This window comes from Elaeis guineensis, chromosome 3, assembly GCF_000442705.2.
Source record: "Elaeis guineensis isolate ETL-2024a chromosome 3, EG11, whole genome shotgun sequence".
NCBI lineage: Eukaryota > Viridiplantae > Streptophyta > Magnoliopsida > Arecales > Arecaceae > Elaeis > Elaeis guineensis.
The window spans coordinates 109,852,916-109,880,734 of NC_025995.2; the positions used below are offsets into that span (position 1 = coordinate 109,852,916).

Below are 27,819 nucleotides of genomic sequence, written 5' to 3' on the forward strand. Positions count from 1 at the left end.
TTTCCCCACGTTCCATTTTGGCCAAGATAAGCAGAGATACATGCCCATCTTGGACTTTGGTCATCCATCAGGATGGCTGATATTTTTCAAAAACCTCACCCAGGGGCAATGAGACTGTCCCCTAATTGGATGACAACTAAATATATGTAATCATCGATCAACTCTGATGCCAAGTTTGTCAACAGGGCATAGGTGTGCCTAGCACGGTTTTTATGACGGATCAAGCACAAAATTATGTGAACGAGCCAAACAAGAACTCTCACTTCACTGCACACACACAGCCTTTCCACTAACTAAAAAAGAGCATAAGTGGAGAAACATGACCATGGCACTAGTTACTAGGACCGGATTTTGAAATTTAACCATTATTATGAAACCTAATGCACATCAGCTTTTTCTTTCATAATATGTTGTAATATAAAAAGATTCCCGTTTGAGTGATGTAATTTCTGGTCTATCAGGCCTCCAACGGGAAACAGGACCTAGTCAGTAAACTGAGACTCTCCCAGGGGAAATAAGAATCAAAGAAAATACAAAAGGAACATTCTAGCTACAATAACATGAGCTATTTTTTCCGGTGGCTGCAATACTGTACAATCTTACAGTTTCCTGCCACAGCCAAAATGTCAACCATCTCACCTTCTCGATATGTTCACACATTTCTTCACAGCGTAATTCTCAATATTCCGGCAAAACCATTGGGACCCTAGCAAATTGGTGTCCGAATTTAGATATTCCATTTGGCTCAAGTAGTGGCAGCAAGGGATGGTCCGGCTACAGCAATGATGATCAGAAAAGATTTAGCTCAAGTCAGACGCTCCAAGCCAAAAAGTACTGTTGTTTATTAATTAGTCAATCTCTTGAGGAATATGGTTTGGCCAACTGATGCGGAAATTTTGTTGCAAGATGTTTGTTGTTTAAGAATGCTGCACGTCATATGCACCAGTTTCTGTCGCAATGAGAGAACACGAAATTGTAAAAATTAAGCAACAGTGCGCTGTTGCACCAGAGCTTGGCAAGGGAGTTATAATGGACGACTTCTGAAATGTACGAGAATAAATGCACTAGTTCTTACCATTGGCTAGGAAAATTTCTTGGTCACCTGTTCACTAAAACACCCATATATGGCTTTCCCAAAGAAATTAACTAATCACAAGTTGGGCCTTTGATTTCCTCAAAGCATATATTGCACTAATTTTGCATCGACTAGAGATTAGGGGGTTGGAACATTTTGGCATCACTATGTAGCAAGACCAATAAGACGGCTCATTAGAAGGAAGGAAAGTTCCCAAATATGGCCGTAGTTGAGATTCCTTCTAAGATGCCTCGACAGAAAAGCGACGAGCTAAGGTCATGGAGGACCTTTGTCTCAACCATCGTACTCTTTTTATGAGAAGTAAGCTAAAGATACAAAAGGATGCATCTTAGGAATTGCTCAAGCCATAACCCCAAGTATCCACCTGATCCTGTCTCATCTCACCTACCAACTGATGCCATTCCCCGGATTAATCTAGCTATAGATTATCGACCAACAACCTCCATCTGTGACTATATAATGACTGCGCTCAAACATCGAGTATTATTACTACAAGAACTATTTAGTTTTTCAGACTGTCCCGAGTACCATGGAGAGGTACTTGGAGTGCTATGCCTTAATAGTAATGCTTACCATCTGCGGATTGTTTGCTTATCCTGCTTTGGCTCGGTCTTCAATAATTACATCTTCTTCAACAACAAGGCACTTCAATTTCAATGTAAGCAAGCTTTCTGAAAAGTCGAGAGAGGAGTTGATGATTCATGATCTGAATTAGAAGAGACAGGCGTTCGCTTTAGATGGGACAAGAATGTGTGCTTCTTGTTAGTTTTTCAAATTATTACCATCGCTGCTGCTGTTTCTTGCTTGATACTACCACTACTACTTGTACATAATTTTATTTCAATTATTACGACTATTCTTACCATGCTATTGCTAGCTGGTATTTTATACGTAAGCTTGAGTATATGAAAAAAAAATCTATCATGCAGAAAGAACAAGTTTCTCACTCTGTCTAGGTGATCTTGATGTCTGTTGCAGTTGGAATGGAAGAATGTCACGCGTCTCTGTTGCACCAAGCCGCTCTTGACGGTGAACGGCCAGTACCCTGGCCCTACCATAGACGTCCACGAGGGTGACAAAATCGCGGTCAAAGTCACCAACAGGGTGGAACGTAACACCACCATTCATTGGTTTGTTCAACCCTTTGTCTCAAACTTCCTGCCTTTCTGGAAAGATGCAATTTATGTCTCCGTGCAGCGAAAATTTTATTCCGACTGCAGGCCTGAATAAATATTCATATGGTTATTCTTTACCGGCTCATTGTGCAGTTTTACATCCATCATGCATTTGATAATAATTTGAAAACCTATGATTATTATACATCCATCATCTAAACCGGTGACCAAGATCTAGATAAAATGAAATTTTGATTTATTTTGATGGAATTAAAAGGTGGAAAAATTTGGAAAAAAAAAATCTAAGATTTTCTCGAGATCTCAATGGGTACTCCAAAAGCATGATATGAAACCAGGTCGATATGATAATTATTAACTAATTTAGGTATTAAAGAAAAAAGTTTGACATGCTCATGAAAATGTGCATGTTAGAAAGTATTGGATTATATATCCGTATCTCATCGATCGATATTTTGGAATATACCGGTCCATATCAGCTAACAAAACAAAGGTTCAGATTTTCTATATATGATATCAGCAATTCCTCAGCCACTAAAATGGAGACATAGACAATAGACAAGGTAGAGATGAATCTTTCACTGCATGCCATGTTCTATTCTATTTCTATAAATTAAAAAAAATATCAAGTCATATATATATATATATATTGATAAGATGATTCATGTATGAATATAACAAAAAAAAATCAAAAAATAAAAGATTCCAAAATAGCCAAAGGCTACCCATCTCCAACCACAAAACTTCACCATCCTCTTCACCATAGGAATTTTTTTAACCTTTTTTTCAAGAAAAACTTGATGGTACCAAGTCGGTCCATCATTCTCTCTCTCTTTTTTTTTTAAAAAAAAACGTAACTCATTCAACAAAGGATCATCAGGGAGATTTTGATTGTAGAATCCTTTTGAATTAGAATACCCTGTTGTTGTCTGTTGCATCCCATATATTCTTTTTTAGCGTGACACGTATTGCCTTTGTTTGTAGGCATGGCGTACGACAGATGAGAACAGCGTGGGCTGATGGACCGGCCTACATCACCCAGTGCCCCATCCCGCCCAGCGGAACCTACGCATACAGATTTACGGTGGAAGGGCAGAGGGGCACCCTTTTCTGGCACGCCCACATCTCCTGGCAGAGGGCTTCCGTTCACGGCGCCTTCATCATCCGCCCACGGACTCCCTATCCCTTCTCCACTCCGATCCACGCCGATAGGTACCCATCCGTACAGAAGCCAATTTTTGCCATTATTACATCTCTTTCTTCTTCCTTCAAATTTTCTCTCGCATAAATTTAGAAGATCTAGTCGCATTAATTTTCTTGTAAAAAGGTGAATGGTGGAACAGCGACGTGCTAGCAGTGGAAGAGGAGTCCATCAAGTACGGTGGAGGCCCGACTGTTTCCGACGCTTACACCATTAATGGCCTCCCTGGTCCTCTCTACCCTTCTTGCTCCATCAACCGAGGTACATTTATGTTCAATCATTGTAAACCACGGATATATAGCTCTGGTTTACAAACATTCACAGTCTAATAGTATATATCCAAACACCAGATACGTTCATTCAAACCGTGGAGCCCGGCAAGACCTACATGCTCCGTGTGATCAACGCGGCTCTCAATGACGAGCTCTTCTTCGCCATCGACGGACACAACCTCACCGTCGTGGAGGCCGACGCCACCTACGTGAAGCCCTTCTCCACCCCTGCCATCATGATCACCCCGGGCCAGACCACCACCGTCCTCCTCACCACCCGCTGCACCGCTCCCGCCCGCCAATCCTTCGCCCTCGCCGCCCGCCCCTACGTCACCGCCACCCAAGCTCCCTTCGACAACTCCACCGCGGTCGGATTCATCCACTACTCCAAATCCATCCCGCCCGTCTCCTCCCTGCCTCGCACCCTCCCCCGCAATCTCCCCCGGTTACGAGACACCGCCTTCGCCACGGACTTCTCCAACAAGCTCCGGAGCCTCGCCTCCGCCGAGTTCCCGTGCAAGGTGCCGAAAGAAGTCGACAAGGAGGTCTTCCTGACGGTGAGCCTCAACCTCCAGGACTGCTGCGGTAACTGCACCTGCAAAGGGCCGGACTCGAAGAGGTTCGCGGCGTCGTTGAACAACCAGTCCTTCGTCCGGCCGCCGATCTCCATTCTCCAGTCCTACTACTCTAAGAACGGGACGCTGCTCGAGGACTTCCCGGAGAGACCGACGAACCCGTTCGACTACACGGCGAAGACGGCACCGGGAACGAACATGAACGCCGAGCACGGGACGAGGCTGCTGGCGGTGGCCTACGGGACGAGGATGGAGGTGGTGCTGCAGGACACGAGCTTCATCAACGCCGATAACCACCCGATCCACGTGCACGGGCACAACTTCTTCGTGGTGGGGAGGGGGTTCGGGAACTTCGAGAGGGAGAGGGACAGGACGGGGTACAATTTAGAGGACCCGCAGGAGAGGAACACGGTGGCGGTGCCGAGCGGGGGGTGGGCGGCCATCCGGCTGACGGCGGACAACCCGGGGGTGTGGTTCGTACACTGTCACCTCGAGGTGCACACCATGTGGGGGCTGGGGGTGGGGTTCGTCGTGGAGGGTGGGGCGGACGAGTCGCAGTCCAACCTCCCCCCGCCGGACGATCTGCCCAAATGCTGACACTTGTTTGAGTGCATCAAGTACCACACTGCGTTGCTTTTGATTCTGAATAGAATTTGATCGAGATCGGAAAATGGCATGGCGGGCTCATAGATTAAAACTGAGGTTTGATTTTGCCTCTTTACATGGATGTTACCACGGAATAGCATTCCCTACTAGTAAAAAACGTGTTTCACAAGGTCATAAAGTTGAAGAGGCCGGAGGGGTTGGGTAGTCGCAGGGGGCCGTAGTCTGGGATGTCGCAGAGAGCAGAGGAGGAGAAGTAGGAGGCGTTGGCCACAGATGAGGAAGAGGCCGGCGAGCAGGGGCTGGGGTTTCCCCGCCACAGATGGGGAAGAGGAGGAGGAGAAGAGACGGGGACCCCCATGATGGCGATGAAGGTGGCTTGGCCCCACGCAAGTTTATAAAATAATAAAATAAGGCAGATAACTTGTATTTAATCTGCTACTGATCTGTTAAGAGCAAAATTTTTTAAATACCGTTCTGAAATAAACGGTAACATATCCCCTACGGCCCTACCTTTTAATAAATTAATATTCAAAAGAACTATAGCGAAATTCAAATTAAAAATATTCACTCTATGGACTAGTACATTCTATTCAGCTGATAAAAGAATCGATCTTCGATGACCAGTCTAAAAGGAAAAGGCAAAACTTTAAATTTTCTATTTCCAAGCTGAGGGAGAAATTAACATACTAGGATAATACATTCACTATTGCAATTTAGTTCCTGCTCATGGAGGGACCAGAATTCCAACTAAAGACCATTGTTAGCATGGGTATTAAGCAGGTGCAATTTCAAAATATAAAATAAAATAAAATAACATTTTTTCCCTAACTATCGAATGAAATCACTCGTTTAAACTTTAACGATCGAGTCATGCTCAATACTAATTCTGCAAAATTCTTCAGCATGAGACAAACCAAATGACCTTCACATCACAAGTGGCCGAACACCAGCCCGCTTTCTTTAATAAAGGATATGATAAGACGCCATTCTGCAAATGATCAGATATAACTGATCACCTGTGGAAAGAAACACCTGTAAGCTAATTAAAAATTTTGAATGAAAGTTGAAATATGTTATAGATCTTCCCGGTTCTTTTTTTCTGCATTTTGGAACCACAAGCATGCTCGCAAGTCAAACTACGTCGAATGCCTGCTAGGCTTGCCTAAAACCAGCCCATCTCAGTCTGCATATAGAACTATACAAACCCACAGTCACCTCTTGCTTCCGGTAGAGGGCCAAATCTTGCATTGTCCCAATGGTTCCACAAGTCGACAAATTCTAATCAGCTTCTAGTTGAACAACAACAACAAGAAAAAAGTGGCATTTACTAGCCCAAGATACACAAAAGCCTTGAGCATACAAACATTTGCAATTGTTCCACTCTGGGTCCAAAATCTAGACATATGTCAGGAACCTGAGGACCAGGCCTCAACAGGGCTCCGGAATACAAGGCACTAACGTTTGATGACTGCTGGTATTTTCCTGAAACCAAGTGATAGTGTAGATTACTTCATATCTGAAGCATGGTCATTGTACAGAATTTCTTTTCCTGTCAATACGTAGAAGCATGCCAAAGAAAAATAACTTTATTTCACACCTGTTGTATACAAGCGAGACACCTTTATGACGGTACCCAACTGAAAGGGGATGAATAATATACACATCACCGGAAGCTAGTTATGTAGGTATGACAAAAGTGCAATAAAAAAGGAAGCAAGTTCAAGCACATGGGCAGCAGCCATGACACCGAAGCAAGCTATGAACGCGGCTCACCATTAATGTAGAAACAAAACTATGAGATAATACCAAATATGGGACTTCTCATGTATAGAGACTATTGCATTAAAGAAGGTGATTGGAGGTCAATAAATCATGCTATTGACTGAAAGGAACAAACAATGTCACTCTTTATTGCCAAATTTCTTTGCAATGATAGGACGAACATCTTCTGCATCAACCAGGGTCTCAAGGAAGGGAATTAACGAAATCAGTGCATGGTCGGATGGGTCATCAAACCAACTCTTAATAGGTATTCCATTATTCACTTGCAACTGAAAAACCTGAAATGATAAAACAGCAAGGAGAAATAAGCTAACTAAAGTGAAATCTCAATGTTTGAAATTTTGCTGATGATACATCGCTTTTCACATCTTACATGATGCTAGTAATCCAAATGTATAGGTGCATGTTTATGTGTGTAATACATTATGGAGGCAGACTTTGCTAATGACACTTTAGTAAGCTTGGACATTCTAGTCTAAATGATATAGAATCCAATGAAAGGTAAGGAGGTCACTCCTCCCTTCTACTAGCATCTTAAATTTTAAATGCAAGATCCAATTGTTTAAGGAGATTTTCAATTTGACAAGATGTATCTTTCCATCCAAGAAAAAATGGATAACATACATATGGGCAGCTTTTTCCACATCATGCACAAAGTTCTGTGTAACTTTATAAAGTAACTAATATTTATTACAAATATGACAAGAGAGAGCTACCTGTGGAGAGTTATCAATTATGGCAACTTTTGCAAGGTCGACACCCAGAATGGTCAGGTCTTTTGTATAGCTTCCACCAGAAAATATACATGATTCACGATAGATGCGCCTGGAGATTAGCTTCCTATCTGGATCCAGTATATTGAGTAATTGTTCAGCATAGATGCTTTGGCTGGCTGTGAAGATTACAATCTCAAACATCTGAGCAACTTTCTCAAGGAATATCTGCAGGTAAGGCCGCCTCCTTACATATACAGTGTGCTGTTTCATGTTAAAAAAAACTGGAAAGGTGAAGTCAGCATCATCACAATGCTCGAGGGTAGAGTGGACAAGAGTTTCTGCACAGTAAAGAGAATTGAACATCAGAAGCATTTTTTTGAAGCTAATGCAATCGAAGTTTACCACAACACTATTTGGTACAATAAATTGATCTTTCAAAACTGGAAACACAGAGTCAAGAACATCAAGGACATTAGAAGTGAAATGTTATATGGATTTAGTAAAGATTAAAGAAGATGGAGAGAATATTTCCACAAGTTGGAGAATAATAAAATCAAGATAGAATTATAACACAAACAACACTAATAGGGAATGCATTTATTCCTTCTGAGAGATCCAAAAACAAGATAACCACTTAAGGACACACACACAGGGGCATGCACACATATAGATAAATGGATGAATATATATATACTTAAGTAGACATGCATATGTATTAAATTCATTTAATAGTTTTAACTTTCGGTATCGCCTCTAGCTAACTAGTGATAAAGTGATTATGATCCACATAAACTCAACTTTAATCATGGATGGTCCAATAGGCACCAGACAAATATTTGGTCTGATTTGTCAAATTTCAAATCCAACAGCCAAAATTCTGAGGGGCATCATACGATATAAGATAGATTCATACTGCACAAGTTGATTCAGTGGTCCGACCTTTGTTCTCCCCACCCTCTATCCATGCATGTAAGTATGTGCATATCTATGTACAGTAAGAAAGCATGTCTCCATATATACATGTGTGTATGCATAAATGTAGTTATAGATGCATATAAAAAGCAGACAACGAGCCTATGAACATAACGTTAAGTGTGGTAGAGAGAGATAGAGATGAGGTAAACATATTATGCATCTGTAGGCACCTTTTCTTGGGTTTATTTTTATAAATTATGCATCGGTAATCAAATATGAACCCTCAGTTCAACAACATAGGCCCATAACTAGAGTCTTCACAAAAATAAAAATCAAGAACTTAGATGATCAGTTAAATTTCATGCATGTAACATTCTAACCAAGAAATCTAATTTCTACACTCTGCAGATAACATTTTTGCAATCAGCATTAAGGATAGCAAAAAAAGAAGAAAACAGGCACCAGAACCGAAGGGGCAGCAATCTGACCTAAACGGGCAAATAAGATATGATAAAGTGCAAGCACAAGAGTAATTAAGAAGCCAGAAGGTCTTGGAAAATCAGAAAACTAAAGGGACATTTGGAGAATAAGAGTTAAAGTTAAGATGAAAGATTTTTGAAAAAATGGAATGAGAGAATAGCAGATGCAGTCGCTAGCACGATCATGCAGTCTTCCATCACATTGAACAACCTTCAGGAAAAATCAGGCATGGGGTCCAACATCACCAAAGTAAGTGTGACACAAGACATCCTTTTCCACTGCAACAATGTCAACCCCAAAATTCAGTCAATTGCAAAATTTTAAAAACCAGTTTCAGTTTCCATTTTGCAGCCCCCCTCCCTCCCCAGGATAAAGTTTTGGTTTTCCCAGTTTTGATAAAGTTCCAGTTTCAACAGTTTCACTTGGAATTTCAGTGCTTTGGTCAAAAAATAAAAAAAATAACAAATTGAAAGAAAGCAAAAAAATAATAATAATAAAACAAGTTATCTAATAGCATTTTTAGTTAAGTCATCTAGAGTCATGATTTATATTATCTGGATAGTTTAGGATGAAATTAAATTGCATTAGAGCTTAACACACTAATCACACATGAATGTACTAATATATCGAGTAAAATACCAAATATTGATCATGCATAAACTTATAAGACTACAAGAATATAAAATTAAGAAAAATTACAGCAACGCCCCTTGAAGTTTCATTCATTTACACTTTGACCCCAAAAGTTTAAAAAGTTGCAAACAGACCCTAAAACTTTAAAATTGTTGCAAAGAGGCCTAGCCGTCTGTCTCCAGCTTAACAACATTAACAGAAAAGATGAAATGACTAAAATGCCCTCAGTTCACAGATATCAAATAATTTTTAATGAGTTGGTCAAATAAGTAGCTTGACCAACTTGTTAAAAAGTCCATATCAAGTCCTCATACCATATACACATCGCAACTTTGCACCATGCTCTATGTTCCACACCCCACACCCCATCGACGTTTAACTAAGGGGAATATAATTAGTCATAAAATTCTAATAAAAAATTAGAAAGGATAATACTAAGACGATTAATATGGGATTAGGACATGCGTAACCTCCTCTTACATCGAGGATTAATTGAGGCTTTCGTTCCTCTCCGCATTAAAAGGCCATGGCAGATGCCCACTGGTGGCTCCCGCCATCTCTCACAGAGGAGACAAGAGAGACACGGAGTAAAGAAGGGGGAGAGAGAGGTGAGGAAGCGCCTTTTCTCTCTCTTTCACCTTTGGGTGCATCTCCTCATCCCTCGACCACCGCTAGTGCCCGCTTGATTGTGAGGAAACACTTTTCCTGTTTTGTTTCTTTGTTCAATTGGTCCGTTGAGGGCAATCTAATGATAGATTGTAGGATTTTGATGTGATATTTGAGGGAGATTTGGCGATCTGAAGTCTTTTGGCTTCAATCTAGAGGTCTGGGGGTAGATCTATGAACCAAAGCTTTGCGGCGAGGTATATTTGGTGAGGATAGAAGATGTCAATGGACTGATCGCTGTTTTCTTGAATTCATCGATGCTTCTCTTAAATCCAGTGTTGTTTGTTTTTGGAATCAGTAAGGAAGTGCCTCATGGTACATAAAAGGCAGAGCAACTTCTAGATCTCCACTTTTGATCTTTTATGCTTTTCTAGTACTTCCTTTTCCCTCTCTTCCGCCGAACCAATTTCCATTGGCCTTTTCTTTCCTTTTTCTATAATCGCTCTATTCCTTGAATAAATTGGGGGGGGCGATGTTTCATCTCCTCCTATTCACATCAAAAAGAAAAAAGAAAAAGAAAAAAGACTCCTAAATCTCCACAATCCCAAATGGGTACTTTCCCAAATAATTCCAAAATAATTAGAAGGAAAACTAAAAGAGAAAGGAGACTCCTTTATCCCACAAATCATAATCTCTATCAAGTGGGTTCTTATCCTAGCACTCAAAATATAATAAAATTAGGATTCATAGATTAGGTGTTCATAGAAGACTTTAAATTGGATTTTTCAATACAAAATTACAAAACTAAACATAAATCAGCCAAGAAATAGATACATAGACTAAAATTTATAGTCGAGTAGATAAATGGAAGAAAAAATAAAATAAAAAACATTATTTTCTACCCTATCCGCCAATACCAAAACTATATCATCAATTCCTAAGGAATAAACAAGAAAATGAGCAAAAAAGCAGAGATCACACCACTAACTCCCGAAGGCATTCGAGCAAAAAAGTAGAGATCAAGTCCCCATTAAGCTTGTTGGTTTCTGCAGCATTCGAGGAACACCCACGAACTCCCGAAGGCCACACTTGAGATTAGGGATTGGAAAGCACGTGAGATATAGATGGAGGATGAAGAAATTCGAAGCCAAAAAAATTTGTCAGCTCCAAGTTCTCTTCCCCCTTGTAATTTATCTTTTTTTTCTACCCTCCATCTTATCTTATTTTTTCTTCCTATATTCTATCATCCTTCTTCCCTCTTCTATACTCTCCGCCATCCCCTTCATTATGTCCGATGGGGCACAGAGATTTGGTGAAAAAAAACCAGGATGGAAGAAGATAGTCATGAGTGCCATGTGACTCTTCTTCCCCCAATCCCCCCCCCCTCCAATTTGCGCCAAAATCAAGAAACTTTTGGGAACGACACTATTGGTATTTCATAAAGGTTAACTTCTTAGGTGACCCTCATGTCATAACGTGACCCAGCGGAGATAGATAGCTGGGCCTCTTTACAATGATTTTAAAATTTTGGGATCCGTTTGCAACTTTTTAAACATTTGGGGATAGTGTAAATGGGTGAAATCTCAAGGAATGTCACTGTAATTTTTTCTAAAATTAATTACATAACCCACTGAAATCACATAAAAAATCTTAGACATAAAAGTATCTTTACTTCTACATACTGCATGTTGTTTATAACTTAATATCACAAATCAAGATTGCACCTTACCTGCTTCAATAAAAGTTTAGATGAAAATAAATAGATTAGATCATTAGAGCCTCAAGTAAATATGTGGATGAATTAAATTGATGAGTTTCAAAAAGCATTATGCATTTAGTTGAAGCAAATAAATAAAAATAAAAAATAATAGTTTTGATCAGTTTGACTGAAACTACATGAAATTGGCCAATTGGCTGAAATTGACAAAAATTGAAAAATCTTAGCCAATTTAAGATTAGTTTAAGCCAAAATAGATTAGTTTTAGTCAAAATTTAAACCTTGGTCCATTCTAGTCTCTTTCAGCCCTTCCTTTTTTTCTAATGAAAGTTCAGATTCCTTGTCATAGAACAATTAGATGAAAAGGAAAGGAAGTACCAACTGAGAAGAGAGAAAAGGAGAGGGAAGCCAGTTTGGTAAAAATGGAGGCACCTGACATGGGGTGTTTTCCATACCCAAACACTCATGTGGTGGCCCGCCATGCCAGACACCAATGCCAGCCTCTTAAGTGCTTCCCAAGGACTTACATATAAATATGCAACAATTTTGCCACATAGCCAAGCATGCACCTCAACACCTCTACCTAGTACCTCTATTGGATTGAACACATGCGATGTTGTCAAGTAGTTGCAAGCAACCCGACCTTTCAAGTTAACCCCAACACTCATGCATATCTTCATTCCATAGCATAGACTCCTCCCAAGAGTACTCTACAATCGGGCACCTCTGTGTTAATTCCTAGGCTTTACCCCACAAGCCAAGGACTGCTCAACCATATACAAGCAAGATGCTTATATGTCATGACATCCATGTTGCTAGAATTTGCAAGCCAACACATCGGCCTTCGAGAATACATAAACGAAACCCACATGATATGACCAAGCAAAGCCATCACCATGCATGCGGATTATAGTCAAACCATCCTCTGGCATCACTCAGATGAACCACCAAGTCAACATGCTCCACTACATCTTGAAGCCACAATTGACTGTGCGTCACCAAGTCCTCATGGGTTCCATAATCCAACCTTCCCCACAAGCTCTCATGCCACAATCTTGGTCTTGCATCCTTGATATGTTTTCCCATCCACGACCATACCGCTCAACAATGTTATGGCCTATTCACACATTGCCACAATCCTTAAGGTCCAAGGCAAGGTTTGCTGTATCCGTCAGTACCATGCCACATCGGATGCACCATACTGTACCGCTACCAAATCCGTACGCAGCCTTGTATTGTACCAATACTTGGTATGCCTTGTCGTCTAGTATCATACCATATATTGACACTATAATGAGATGGTACCGGTGCAAGATCTGATACTAAGTCGGTGAACTTTGGTCCAAGATATATCTTCCAACATTCTTTGTCCACATCATTATGCATTGCCATAATAATGGCATCCAAGTCTAACCATATAGTAAATATTATTGATAGACAAATCCTGGCAACACATTATCTTCTCTTCGACATGATTTGTTTGGTCGCCCTTGATCCTTGTCCCAACTCAAAGACACATGTTCTAAATGATATTTCATCAGGCACAATTCTGCTCCACAACCAATCAGCTCCTATGGATCCTCAGAGACATCACACTCTGTAATGCCCACAAGAACAAACCCTTGCTCGACTAATCCTGTATCACCTTTATGCTCCACTATAGAGATCCAGCACATATAGCATAGCTTGAACAACTCTCCAAGGTAATGCGACCTGCTCTTCCAACCAACATTACCCCGAATGCCTTCAAGCAAGACTAACCACGCATGACATTGCGTTGCCCCATAGTTGTGCCATGGTAGGACCATGTCTTATAAGCCTGAGGGAGTTGGGAGCGCGTCCATAGCACCGTGCCCCTCCTCGATCCATGAGAAATCCTCGAGTATCCATATAAGTCCTAGAGGCCCACCACCAAGCTAAATATCAAGCTTAGCAGTCCCATTACATGTTGCATCATGGCTAACCATTGCCTCCTTAACACCCCAACTAGGGATCCCACAATCTCGACCGTAGGAGTTCCAAAATATTGAAGAGCATTGTAACTCTTGCGCACATAAAACCCTTTTGTTGCCTATAGTATTGTGCCTCTCCTTAATCCATAAGGAATCCTCAAGTATCTACATAAGCTCTGGTGGTCTGCCGCCATGCCAAAATCAAGAACTACAAGTCCCCTGACATGCTATACTGTGGCCATGCTACGCCTAGCTAACCACTACCTCCTTAATATCACAGCTAGGCATCCATCCAATCTCCACCCTAGGGGTTCCAGAGTATCAAGGAGCATTCCAACTCTTGGCACGGACAAAACCCTTCATTCCATTATGCATGCCCATCTCAGCACCCTTTGCAACAAGTTTCACACTAGCAGAGCCAACAATGCATGAGGTAACTGTACCTCTTAAAAATTGGGGATTTGGCTGGTCTTAGATGTTAACTAAGAAATCTAGTTAAGGTTGTCTACCATTTCTTTCAAGAAGGGATTAGGAGGTCCTAATAAATTTCAAAAATCTTAAAGTTTGTTAAACATGGAATCTATTCAAGACTTGACCCCCTAGCAACTTATCTAGTGCCCAAAATGGAAAAAAGGCCTCAGAGAAGAAGAGAACTATATTTTAAAGAAGACAACATCAGATGGGTTGGATGATTTTGGACAAAAGTACATAGGAAGGTTTCTCAAAATAATATAGAGGAAACAATTTAAGATGGTTTACATGTGCAACATACATCTATTCAAGACTTGACCCCCTAGCAACTTATCTAGTGCCCAAAATGGAAAAAAGGCCTCAGAGAAGAAGAGAACTATATTTTAAAGAAGACAACATCAGATGGGTTGGATGATTTTGGACAAAAGTACATAGGAAGGTTTCTCAAAATAATATAGAGGAAACAATTTAAGATGGTTTACATGTGCAACATACCCAATTACAGGGATACCCAAATGTTGAAGGGCTGAAAGTGTGAAAAAGGCCAAAGAACACTTGGAGAGATGTATGGAAAACGAATTGCTTCTCTAAAAAAAGTATAGAAAATAAATATAAACTTCTATATTAGTCTTGGGCATAAAAACAATAATTTAGTAAAATCTAGTTAGCACTAAGAACTATAGAATAAGGCTTTGTTTATGTAATTTATGGCTTTCACAATAAACATCGAGCATGATCACATGTAGATATAATAAAAAGAATATTGCATAATTAAGAAAGCTATTACATTTTTTCATGCTGTAGGGGCAAATTCTAAGATTTAAAGCAGTCTCTATAGCAAGCGGCACATGACCTTAGGTCAGGAAAGTGGAGGTAAAAACCTACATAATATATATTGTAAGTAATGATTATAGTTATGGATTTGGTTAAGGCCAAAGTTTATCCTAACCTTTTTTTGGTTACCCGTGAAAAAGACAAATATTAAAAAACTTTCTTTCTTAAACCTTGCCTCTTCTAATGAAAAATAGTATTAAAAGGGAAGTACTAAATGATATAAATGTACAAAACCATGGACAACTAGATTTGTAAGAATGTGAAATTGTAATCTAATATTTCCTAAAATAGTATAAACTGATTACGTAGTTATAAACAAGGTTCGCCGGCTTGGTACAAGAACCCATATGGGTACCACGATAATACCATGTCAATATGCCCAGTAGGGGGTTGCTTTGACGTAATGAGAGTCCATATGCTCCCGTATTGAGTCTCGATTCAGCACCAATATGGCGTGGTATGCTTGGTATGGGCGTTACGCACTAGTGCAATGAACCTTGGTTATAACTAAATTGGCATTTATGAAGAACCTTCAAAGAAAATAAGTGGACATTGACTATTCTGAGACTCGTCTAAAAAAGGGGGGGAAATGTAAACAGTCCAGCAATACTTAGCAGGAAAATATATAATTGAAAACAAATTGATAACACATGCAAAGAGGCAAGGGTTAGAGGCAAGACAAACTCAAACAGATTTAATTACCGAAAAATAATGCAAGCAAAGTATGGCTTCAGCCTACCATCCAAATCTAGTACAAGGGTAACAGACTTCTTTCTTCCTATTTCCTTTGGTAGGAAAGCAGGAGAAATGGATGAAACTGCTTCAGATAAATCAGGTAAATCCGGTAAACTTTTGAAAAAATATTGTGGATCAAAGCATTCTGTTTCTTCCAGATTATAGCTCGATTCCGTTTCCTGATCAGATGATTTCAATTGATGGATTGCTAGATATAAATATGAACCATCTGACCTCACTGTAGGTTCTTCAAGTGGATCCTGACTAGTAATAGTTTCCACAGTTTTCTCGAAGAAGGGCAGTACCACATAACTATCCTGCTTGTCAAAAATCAAGTCGGGTTGCATGTATACATAATCTGGACATGCAGTAGTTAGTACATCAGAAAATCCTATGTCAACATTAAAAGGAGAAGCAGCAACCTTCTCAGAAGTATAGAGATCCCAAAAATTGGCAGTTTGAACTTCACTTTCGTTATTCCCATTATCTTTGTCATTGGCAATCAGGCTAGGCAGTTCACCGTGCTCATCATCTCTAACTGCAAAAGCAGAACCACTTAGAGAAACTGGTCAACTGAAACAACCAAAAATCCAAAAATGTTATTTCCATGACAATAGCAAAATGAGAAGATAAGGGTGTTGACCAACAGCTGATAGCTCAGCTGGTTGGTACGTTCCTCTCCAAAGTGAGAGGTCTCAGGTTCAAACCTGAGGTGGTGAATAACCACCATTTCCTCACACACACACACACACACAAAAAGAAGAAGAAGAAGAAGATAAGACATGGGTGTTAACTGTAAATTTCTGATAGTGATGAACATCAAAAATCTAACAAACATAAAATACCATGGAAAGAGTAAAAATACACAAGTTTCTATAAGGGAGAAATGTAGAAGGTGATAGAAGTTGACTAACAAAGTACAAATCAGAGAACTTGCAAAATGCATTTTAGATTGCATCCATATTGCTCTAAATGGTGGTCACCAAAAATTATTAAGAACTCCTTTTACATACATATGCATACAAAAAAATATGCAGTCCCCAGCAAGGGGTTTATGTGTGCAACTGGGCACAACCTAAGACTGAGGAAAGATAGAGTTTCATCATAAGCATTTTCTCTCAAATGCTAGTTTCTCTTGGACCTCATTGATTCACAGATTCCAAATGCTTGTATAGCACATGCTTTGCATAGAACAATTAGTGAGATCACTCTTTATGTAGAAGAACTAATTCACCAAAATCAAGCAATTATTAATTCTGATCCCACCATAAATGACATAGATTTTGAATTTCTGCAAATTGGGAATGTAAGGGACACTTTATCTATCATTATATGACATGAAAATAACACCATGGTTGTGGTCCAAATATTTCAACAGCAAGAATATTGCCATGATTGTCACTCACTGTTCCATAAGCGATCCAGCAACAATAACTTCTATTCACTTCAGCTCACATCCTTCTTCAAGAAGAATTTAGATATCTCATCTCTCATAAGTGTAGCTTATAAACTTCAAAAAGAAAAGAAAAAAAAGTCCACACATCCTATAACTCTCCTGTTGGATGAAGTTTGGGCTGGTTTCCATCAGGAGTAGAAAGCACCACCTACATTTCTTGGTAATCTTGCATTAAACGGTGACAAAATTGTTAATGTTTGTTCTTTTTCCTAAAAATTACCATAATTAAAATATCTAAATTTTGTAAATCATAATTTCCATTTCATCTTAGCAATATTTTCGTTCATGTCATATGTCTATTTCTATTGAAGGACATCTTCTGGACATCCTAAAGAAATTAATGTTGTAACATAACCGTAACTTTTGCATATAAGGATTGCAGAACCATCCTGAACCATCCAGTTCAAGGCATACCAAATCATTAGTGACGATAGACCGGGATGGTTTTGGCAATCAAAATGAGAAACCGGCAACAACAACAGAGGAGGAGAAGAAAAGAGAGGAAAAGAGAGAGGGAGGGGGGAAGGAAGTAGAGGGAGGGGAAGAGAGGGCTGCTGAAGCCCATCCTCCGGCCCTCCAGTGCTTCCGCGGCCCTCTAATGGCCTTCACCGACCTCTCTCTCTCTCTTCCTCTCTCCCATTCGCCTCCCCCCCCACCCTCTCTGTTGTGTCGGTTTGGGCCTGACATGAAATGGCACAGGGGCATACCAAACCGTGTTGCAAGCCAGCTGGTCCGGGCCCCGATACTAGTACAGCGAACCTTCTTTGCACATGATGGAGGAAATTAATAAAATTGGTTCTCACTTCACTAATAAAAAAATGAACAAATAATGATTTTCGGCATCAAAAGCCTCAAATATGCATTAAAGATATTCGTTCTTCCCAGTAAAACTAAAATAGATAAGATCTATTCAATTGCAAGAAGAGACCGTGCTAGCAACTGTCAACTTGATAATGAATTTTAGTGTTTATCCACCCCATCTCCTATATTCTATCTTCTTCAATTTTATGAAGATATCAATAATTAAATGTCAAACTCAAAATATCTATGAATCTTTAGACAAACTTCTATTTGGATGAAAAAATGATAAAATATTGAAGTTGATCAATGTAAGGCAGAATGAGGCTTCTGAATGGGAAAAAGCATGCTTAGTATGTACCGCATTACCATGATTCACTGGCTTGAACTGAGATTCATTGGCCTCAATAACTGGGGAGAATAGGGCTTCTAAGATTGGTTGAGATGTGGAAAATTGAGAAGCCTGCACATGGTTTATACATTTTAAAAACAAACAAAAAAAGTATGCTTTTCTTAATAGATAACATTAACATCTCAATCGAACAATCTTAAGATGACTTAATGAAAAAGAACTAAGCATCATTTCTTTCAACAAATTATTACAGGAAACAATTGTGTAGAACTTTGTTGCACTAAAATAGAGATTGGCAATATGCATCATAGCTGAAGAAATAAATCAAGATAATGAACACATGTACAAGCAATTATAACCATGATAGTTGTCAAATGATTTTGGTGGAGTCCTTCTTAAGACATGAGTGATCATTTTTTCATGCTTACCAGACTTCAGGATTTCGGAATTCTTGACATTTGAAACTTCCTTAAGACAATTTACGACCTTTCAAATCATATAGACCAAAAAGACTAAGGACATTAACATTCCATGTCAATGTTTGACACTTACAGTTGAAGATGTTGCATATAAGATACTATCACTCAATATCCCATCAATTTTTATCAAGATACAGGCATAACCCCATGTCCAAGTTCCATGTTGCATTCCAAAGGCACCTATCACCCTATCACTTGCCCAGGTGATAAAGGTCACCATCCTAAGGTCAGAGCTTCTATGTTGAGCATGACTGAGATAAGCACAATCGTCATTGTGTTGCAAGGTGTCACAACCAACATAGAAAGATCTCAGGCACAAGGAATCTGCTCATTTAGCTGTACCATCTAGTGGGTTGTCATGGATCCTGTAATGGGAGTACCCAAGGAGCTGCTTTTTTTTTTCTCACTTGCTACTAAATAATGTATTTTCCTCCCTAATTCCAATCCATTGAATTTAGAGTGACATGATAAATGTCAACTGCAACCAACAGGAACACCTCCCCTCCCCCCCCCTCCAAAAAAAACCAAAAAAACAAAAAAAAAAAGAAGAGAAAAAAAAAATCGGCCTGTGCACTTTATAATGGCCTGCTTATATTGATTCTGATAAATGGAAAATTGATGTGAGCCAGCTTATTCTAACTCGATACTTCCATAAATTATGACTCCCATCATGATGTGAGCCATCTCACTATAACTTGATACTTCCACAAATGAGCACACTTAAATACTTTTTAAAACATTAATTGTCAATAGTAGACGACTCTAGAAAATCTAGCGTTGAAGAACTCGGTGCCCATTTTTTGAAGTTGACTTGCAAATTTGCAATGGAGTCCTAAACTCTAGCATGCTCTAGGATAAGCACTTGAGTGTTTGGAGTTTCAGCTTAAATGCAGTTCACAATGGCCAGAAGAGTTCAGACTGCCATATCAGTCATAATTAAGCAACTCCAAGCAACCGTATGACGAAAAAAATATGGTTGCTAATACACTGGGTGTATCCAGCCAGGATATACCGAGTTGTTCAGAACCAAGAGCAAAACTAGAAACTTCTTTAGGCATAAAACTTGAAATACTGGTCCCCTTGCAACTAGATTTGAACTAATCCAATTTGACCCTGCCCCTTAACTAGATCCTAGCAACCATAAGAGGGCTAGTTAGATTCAAGCTTTCAGATCATTACATAAATCACAAAAGGTGCAAGCCCAGCAAAGCTGCATATGACCTAGCTCAATGGAATCCCCGGATGCGAAAACCTGCCATGCCATATCCAATAGCCATCTAGGCGGCAAACAAAGAAAACAAACATATAATATCTTATCAAACATTATCATACAAATAATATTGACAAATAATATCTTATAGACAAAAAATATCTTATAAATGTTTGTTACAAACATTTTTGAGTTAAAGTCTACCATAATATATCTTTATAAATTGATAGTCCAAATGTTGGTTGGGCCAATATTTGAAAGAACAAATTGGATTAGTTACAAACGTAATTTTGCAGTGCTAGTAGCTTAAATCCTCAAGTGCATCGGGTGAAAAAAGACTTGACTACTCACATTTGGTCAACCAGACAATCTGGTTAACCTAACCAAGTGAATCAAGAATGATTTTAAAAAAGGTGGAAAACAGGAGCCTTACTTTTAGGACGCAAAGAGATAGTGTAATATAAAGGAAGCAGGCAATTAAAAAAAGGTCGAAAAAACATAATCCACCCCTCCCAGAGAACAACAAAGGAAAAATAAGTAAATTTTAGATTTGTCTTGATTGTAACCAAGGTCTTGACCATGGGTACTAGGCCATGTAACAGTAGTACGCCCCTGTACTAACACATGATAGATAGCTGGAGTCAGCTCAGTATACCTGAACCATGTGTCAGTACAGAGGAATACTAAGCCCCTGCAGTGTACCAGTCTCATGGCCAGCATGTTGGTACTTAACCTTGATTGTAACATTAAAGTTACAACCATGAGTTGTTCATCGATATATTCAGGATTGTTTCTCACACATATATGCATGCATGTGTACATCTCTACATGCATGAATGCGTGCATATATGCATACAAGCGTGCATACATACATATATGCATGCACACCATATGCAGCACATGCATATATGCACACATGCGTGCATACATACATACATGCATGCACACCATATGCAACACTTGTACATCAATGCATGCATATATACATAAGAAAGCCTTTGTGCACCGCATGTGGTGCAATAAAGTTGACGTGGAGTGCACTATCTAATCACCTTAAAGCACGTAGCCATCACTTTTCAACGCACATTTAATAGTGTATTTAATGCTTGCACTTTCACCTTTTTATTTGAAATTTTGAATGACGAAAATATTCCTCTTCTTCTGAAAAAATTATGACATCCTGTAGTCATATTATGATATCTCATTGTCAAATTATAACTTCTTGCACACAGGATGTCATAATTTTTCTTCTAGAAGTCAAAAGAGAGAAGGGCATTTTCATCATTGAAAATTTATAAAATTTTTAAATGACGAAATGTCCCTCTCTTCCTTGTGACATCTTGTGTGCAAGAAATCATAACTTGACTATAGGATGTTATAATATGACCATGGGATGTCATAATTTTTTTAAAAGAAGGGTATTTTCATCATTCAAAATTTCAACTAAAAAAGCATATCTGCAGGCATTAAATGCACGTTGGAAAGTGGAGGCTACGTGGCCCAATCAGGTTGGACAGTATATTTTTTCTACATCGGGTGTGGTGTACAAAGAATTACTCTATATACATATACACATTTGCAGACTTAGCGTGTGCAGATAAGGCAATTAGAATATCATGCTATCATCACAAAAATAAGAATATAATATTATAATTGGCAACTCAACCACTTTTTTCTTGGCTTTTGGAGCCTGACAGAACCTAGGTATTGGCCCTAATTTTATAGAATCTCATTACTGTTCTTCTTGATTGTTAGAACCGTAAGTTAAAGCATGAGAACTACAGATTAATAATAGGTCCCCAAGAGTATTCAGTACGTAAAACAGGAAAATTTTGCACCTAGATGTGGCTGAACAATACAATCTCCAGACTAGTTGATCATGGTATTTAGAATTCACAAAGCACAACACGGTTAAGACAGATAACACAAAATAGGAAGCAGATATTATCATACAGCAAACATACAAATCTAAATAATAAAAACATACCACAAAATAAAACTATACCTTGGTTCCAGTGGATGCAGAATCAGATGATGCTGAAAGAGAGTTTATAAGTTGAGCAGAAGCATAAGCAAAATTGTCATTGGCTTCAGTTCTTCGAATGTTTTGAGTCAATGTCTCCACACCTAAAGAATCTGCATTAAGCAGGCAGTAAGAAATTTCACCAGGCGCAATTTACCTTCAGAACATAGCTTTAAGCCACTAACAATCGTAAGCAAGAGGCGCATTCCCAGGATACACATTTAATATTTGGAAAACTTGTTACATGGAAGATTTATGTCATGCAAAAAATTGATTCATATAACATAAAGACATCTCTTGCATTAAGACTTCATACTCCCAAAAAAAAAAAAAGAACTATTATGATCAAAAGAAGAGAGAACATAAGCAAACTGTAAAATAGACACTCAAAAAGATACATGAAATTAGAGAACAATAAGGCATATAAACTAGGAAGTATAAAAGAATAAACCAGTATAGCAAGAAAAGCTTGTGCATTATATTAGTGAATGATAAAAGTAGTGTAGCTGAGATGTGTGTAATGGGAAAGAGAGGAGGCTTAATATCTCGAGGGAATGATTTCATTAGATGTTGAAGGGTAGGAGGGAGAAAAATAAGAAATTCTCCATGATATTTGTGGAAGGATAGGCTTCTCTTGTGCATTCAACATTCAATGGGAATCATTGACGAGGTGATAGCCCAAACAGGTAGTCACATACCGTCATGAGAAATTTGAGTAGGAATGTCTGGTAACGCTGCTTGTTGCAATGTTTTGACTTGTGATTGTAAACTTTTTGATTTTTTGATCGATTTATGACAAGTCTGGAGATTGTGTCCTCCTACACAATCTGTTCTTGCTTTGTTCTTCATTTTTAAAGCCGGCATTTGAGCTATTCTCTTGATGTTTACCGCAATTTTACTTGATAATCATCAACTGCAAAAGAAAACAATGGTGCAAAGTTATATCAGTTTCCAATGAGGTACCTATTCAACTGATGCAAAAAGAAGTATTTATAGTTAAAAACCAGGAAATGCTAAGGAATTTGCAATAGTCAAATGGTGCCTTAGCTTTTTTGAAGAAAATGGCAATACACATAATAATAAGAATTTTTTCTTTTTCTTTTCCCCTGAGAATAATCGAGGAAGCAGCACTGGTCGGAATTACCTGTGTCAGAACTTGCAAAAAGACCTCCAGAGATTAGAAGACAGAACCTCTTCTTGAATGAAGGAAGGTGCAACAACTGGGCTCTTGCCCAGTTTCCTGCGCTAATAACAAAGAATACAATGATTATAAAGGATTGGAAAGCACCTTTAAAAGTATCGATAGGACAGATGACGAGAAAGGTGGAAAACAAGAAAAGTGCAAATTCACTAGTTGTTGTTACTGAGTACGTATTAACAGTGTTGCAGACTGTATTTGTATCAACAACCAGATGTGTTTTCCTTAAGGATGCCCCTGGAGGAAAACAGGAGCCGAATATGGAAATTGGATGATTTTGGTATGTATGCAAACGTATAAGTGTACTAGTGCATGGTGAAGATGTTATGCTCAAAGATTCCCTGTTCTGTTGGATCTGCAGGTTAGCAGGTGATACTAGTTTTGCTTGCCACTGCGACGGATATGACTGTCAATTAAGCAAGTCATTCATGATGTATCATTTTCAACTCAAGTTTAGGTGGATGAGGTTTGTTTAGTTAGCGCACAAGCCAAGCTAGAGAATTGCTTACACCTTGCTGATGTTAGTCTTAATCAATCTCAACTTTATATAAAAACACAGATACATATATAATTATATATAAATATAAAAAAATAAATACAATAATTAAATGAAAACTTATTACATAAATTTATCTATTGAACACTGATATAAATATGATGAATGAAGCATTCATTCTTCAAAAAAAATTCAGCTATTGAACTGAGATCTTAAACTGAGATTAGCTCAAGGAATAGAAGCCCACAAGGGATCTTGACATGACACACAATTATCACATAAACAAGCTGTTCATGAACAGCTTAGGTCTGGTGGAAATTAATAGATCCAGACTTGCACTTGAAAGTCAGACATCACAAGCTTGTCTAGATCACAAAAACCTCAGGCTCAAGCATTGCTAAGATCACTCAAGCTCAACTCCGTTAAGACCTAACATAGGGACAAAGAAATGCAAGTTGGCATATCTCAATTGAAATCACATTCAAACTATAGATTTTCATTTCTATTTTCTTAGGTACTTATTGCACCAGTAACATTTGTATACAACACATATCAAACATCAATACACTGTATTGAGGGATAATCCAATATGTGTCAAATACTTTCTACGAATATCCATTTGAAAGAAACAGTCTCATATATGGTGTAAATGCACTTGAAAAACATCCTTAGAAACTTTTATGGCCCATCATGTCATATGTCAAGATAGTTTAAAAGATAAATCTGCATCCACAATTATTTAAAATAAATAAACCCTCTTCGATCTTCATCATCATGTCATGCGTTTGAAGAGGGGAGACTTTGAACTATAGAATTTTGAACAAACAACACAATACCATGTCTAATAGTTTAACAATAATTTGCCTATTTCTTTGCCTTGTATACTTACCATATCATGCCCTATTCTTTAGTATCATCACATCAGCATATCTTGTGCTTCATAGACAGCAAACTAAACAAAATCCAAACCTTAGGAGCTGCAATCTTGTATCTAGGGTGCAGAATCTAATTATTCACCCAGATCCTATGCATTCCCCGGACCTACACCAGCTTCTGATTCGCATAACTAAAATCTTAATGATGACAACATGAAAAAAGATGCAATCTAGAAGACCATTTAATTGTTTCTATTTTAGTTTCTTTCTTACATTTCCATGTTTTTTCAAGGTATAAAACATTAGAAGACTTAAATAGAACTTCTTTTTTAACATTCATGACTTACATTAGTTGGCTCTCAGATAATTAGCTTATTTGGCAAGCTTAAATTAATATTATTTAAAAAAAAAATTATGCACAACTGACCATCGAGCAGAGTTTTGGGCGTTAAACCATCTCACGTGCAATCATGTGAGATAGAGATGTGCATGGAAAGGAGCATGAGAAAGAGTGGAGAACCTGCACAGAGTAATGAATTGAAAATCCTCACATGAATGGCACATGTTTAGAACTAGTTTGATATATGGACACAGATGAAAGAAAGGCCAGAACTAGGAGTTTGCCTAAGAATACATGTTAAAGCTGCATATGTAAGACTCACAAAACTAAGTTGGGCCATGCATCTTTTTTCACTAGAAAAAAAAAATCATGCCCTTTTTACCTCTACATCCTAGATGAGCTCTATTAACCTTTTAACTAAAATTGGCAACCCAGCATTATTTATTACTAATGATGTTAGACGAGGTTTTTAAAACAGTTGATTCAATAATACAACCTCTACACCTCATAACTCTCTTTAGAAAATGTATAAAGTATATTATCATCAAAAAGAATAACAGCATCAATGTTTTTCTAGGAATCAGAATGACAGCATCAGCATTTCAACTGCAACTCCGAGCATTGTTTGAATCGCTGCAGCGGGGGCTAAAGATGTGGAAAGCGATAAGGATGATGATAGCATGCATAATGTTAAAGTGCATTTTTTTTTTCCTGAGCTGTCTATTTGTCGCCTTATGTCAAATACCGTGTTCAAGACTTCTAAATTCTGACTCGTTTAAGATCTAACTATATGATCCCCTGGACTTAAAGTCCTATGCTCTAATATTGTTCTCTCTGAGTGTGTTTCGATGTTCTACTGTCAACTGCTTTTACCACAAAACCCCCTAATCCCTGTGGACATATATACTGGGTTTCAAAAGCAACTAAACCCTAAATACTCCACGATAAGAACGAAGCCTATTAAGACATGGTGCAGTGCACAAATTTATCATCAGTCATACAAGATCCGCATAGAAATAGCTTAAAGCCAAAGAGTATAAAAGAACAAATATCCTACGATATTCCGGATGATGTTGAACAAAAGAACACACCACGCAAGCTATAATTTTTAATCATGTGTTAATTTTTTACTGACTATCCTCTATAAATTCCACCTTCTTGTTTTGTACGTTACACCTCTGCTTTATATAAGGGAACCATTTGGATTGAGACTGATACAAAGACATCTTTAGGACCATATCTCAGATGGATGGGGACATAATTTAAAATCATGAACCCAGCTTTTTTTTGGCTTTCCCATTTGACAGATAGATTAATTGACTAATTAACCTGAAAAAATATCAATCAATCAATCAATAGATTAATTGATTGAGAAAGAAACAAAGCTGCCAAAGCTATCAAGTTCACAAGAAATTACCCAAAAGAATTCCAAGAATAACCAATAAAAGTAACAATAACTGCACAAGGAAAATTCAAATCTAATTTCGTGATCAAGCAGAGAAGTGAAACCAAGAAGCCAAGTTGATCGCCAAAAAAAAATACCATCTACAATAAAAACGAAATTGATGAAATATAGGAAATCAAGAAAGATGTCATTCATCATTTAATTTCAAAAAACAAAACAAAATCAAGAGTCCTATTCATCACGAAACACCATTCTTTTGATGCCCAGCTCTGTGCAGTAAAGAAAAATCCCTCCAAGGAAACTAATATCATGTGAAAAAGGACTCCCAAGAAAGAAAACCCGATAAATTCGCTCAAAAAATCATAGTGGAAGCACAAAATCCCAGCCAAGAAACCAAGAAAGAAGAGAGAGGAACACGTCAAAGAGAGAAACGGAGGAAAAAGAAGGAGAAGACATACATGCGGGCCCAGTGACGGCTTAGCTCTCCATTCTCGCTCTCTACCTGGCTCTCTTTGGGAGAAGAAAGAGAAGAGAGGGAGAGAAAGGAGAAAGGCGGAGGAAAGAAGAGTCAAGTTCCTCCATGGGGGATTACTTAATGGGCCCGCCAATGAGTCGCAAAGACGGGCATGTCTGCCGATCCGCAGGTATACCCCACGGACGGCCAGGATCTAATCTCGTTCGGTTAGGCCCTTCCCGTCCTTCAGACGACGCGTCGAAGTCTTCGGTCCGCATCAGCATTTCTCGCACGTGCGAGCGTTGGAAGTGAGGGGTTCTGATGACGCGTGTCGCTTTAGAAACTCAGAATGCAGTGATCGGAGACGCGGTTTACGAGAGCTGGCAGTCAGGTAATTGTAATAATTGTTTTTTCTTTTTTTTAAAAAAATTGCCGATGTTATATCATCCATCCAAACTCGGATTATAGAGGATTTATATTCTAATACCAGCCACGTGATCATGATTAAATGGGGCCCAGCAATTTGCTGCTTCGCGAGCGATTCCATTCAATCACGGCTGTTGTACGGCCGTGATTGAAAGAACGACCCTTGGTCCATGCAGGGGATCCGAAGCTAATATATATATATATATATATATATATATATATATATATATATTAAAATAAAAATTTCTGAACTGGTAGGACCTCCGTATGCTATTTAATTTCCATCATATTTCGGCCATCTGATTAATTTCGACGATGTTTCGGCCAATGAGGGTTAGTTTCATAATTTTAACATCATTCACGGACATTTAATTTTCATGACATTTATTTCTATGATATTTATTTTTATAATTTTAACATCATCCATGACCATTTAATTTTCCCGATATTTCGGTCATAGGAGGATCATTTCATAATTTTAACATCATTCGTGATCATTTAATTTCTATGATATTTCAACGATCTAATCAATTTTCACCATATTGAAAGATACATCATTTAACTTCACACGGGATGGTAAATT

General features: G+C 38.5%; 2 protein-coding genes across 4 annotated transcripts; one reads left to right on the forward strand and one right to left on the reverse strand.

Moving 5' to 3' along the window:
- The first annotated feature begins 3,248 nt into the window (after window positions 1-3,248).
- LOC105041534 (laccase-1) lies at window positions 3,249-4,874 on the forward strand. Its single transcript, XM_073253427.1, has 3 exons — window positions 3,249-3,441; window positions 3,557-3,691; window positions 3,781-4,874. Exons 1-3 carry the CDS (start codon window positions 3,249-3,251, stop codon window positions 4,872-4,874), a joined length of 1,422 nt encoding a protein of 473 aa, XP_073109528.1.
- Window positions 4,875-6,451: 1,577 nt separating this feature from the next.
- LOC105040995 (uncharacterized) lies at window positions 6,452-26,969 on the reverse strand. 3 transcript variants are annotated; one of them, XM_010917770.4, is made up of 9 exons: window positions 26,815-26,967; window positions 23,187-23,287; window positions 22,741-22,955; window positions 22,025-22,155; window positions 18,348-18,441; window positions 16,147-16,262; window positions 15,729-16,041; window positions 7,382-7,719; window positions 6,452-6,943 (listed from the first exon to the last, which is right to left on the reverse strand). In XM_010917770.4, the coding sequence occupies exons 3-9, from the start codon at window positions 22,904-22,906 to the stop codon at window positions 6,785-6,787; spliced, it is 1,317 nt and encodes a 438-aa protein (XP_010916072.1). In that variant the 5' UTR covers window positions 22,907-22,955; window positions 23,187-23,287; window positions 26,815-26,967; the 3' UTR covers window positions 6,452-6,784. The 3 variants fall into 3 exon arrangements, with proteins under 3 accessions (XP_010916072.1, XP_010916071.1, XP_010916070.1); XM_010917769.4 differs by having other exon boundaries at window positions 15,729-16,262; window positions 23,187-23,282; window positions 26,815-26,969; XM_010917768.4 differs by having other exon boundaries at window positions 15,729-16,262; window positions 26,815-26,966.
- Between the last annotated feature and the right edge of the window lie 850 nt (window positions 26,970-27,819).

Excerpts from the sequence above, each read along its gene's own strand:
- LOC105041534 (XM_073253427.1), top strand. The coding sequence starts at position 3,249 with ATGGACCGGCCTACATCACCCAGTGCCCCATCCCGCCCAGCGGAACCT. Across the intron at positions 3,442-3,556 it reads ACTCCGATCCACGCCGATAG|GTGAATGGTGGAACAGCGAC; the intron begins GTACCCATCCGT and ends TCTTGTAAAAAG. Across the intron at positions 3,692-3,780 it reads TTCTTGCTCCATCAACCGAG|ATACGTTCATTCAAACCGTG; the intron begins GTACATTTATGT and ends TCCAAACACCAG.
- LOC105040995 (XM_010917769.4), bottom strand. The coding sequence starts at position 22,906 with ATGCCGGCTTTAAAAATGAAGAACAAAGCAAGAACAGATTGTGTAGGA. Across the intron at positions 22,156-22,740 it reads TACTCAAATTTCTCATGACG|ATTCTTTAGGTGTGGAGACA; the intron begins GTATGTGACTAC and ends TGCTTAATGCAG. Across the intron at positions 7,720-15,728 it reads CCTTGTACTAGATTTGGATG|AAACTCTTGTCCACTCTACC; the intron begins GTAGGCTGAAGC and ends TTTACTGTGCAG.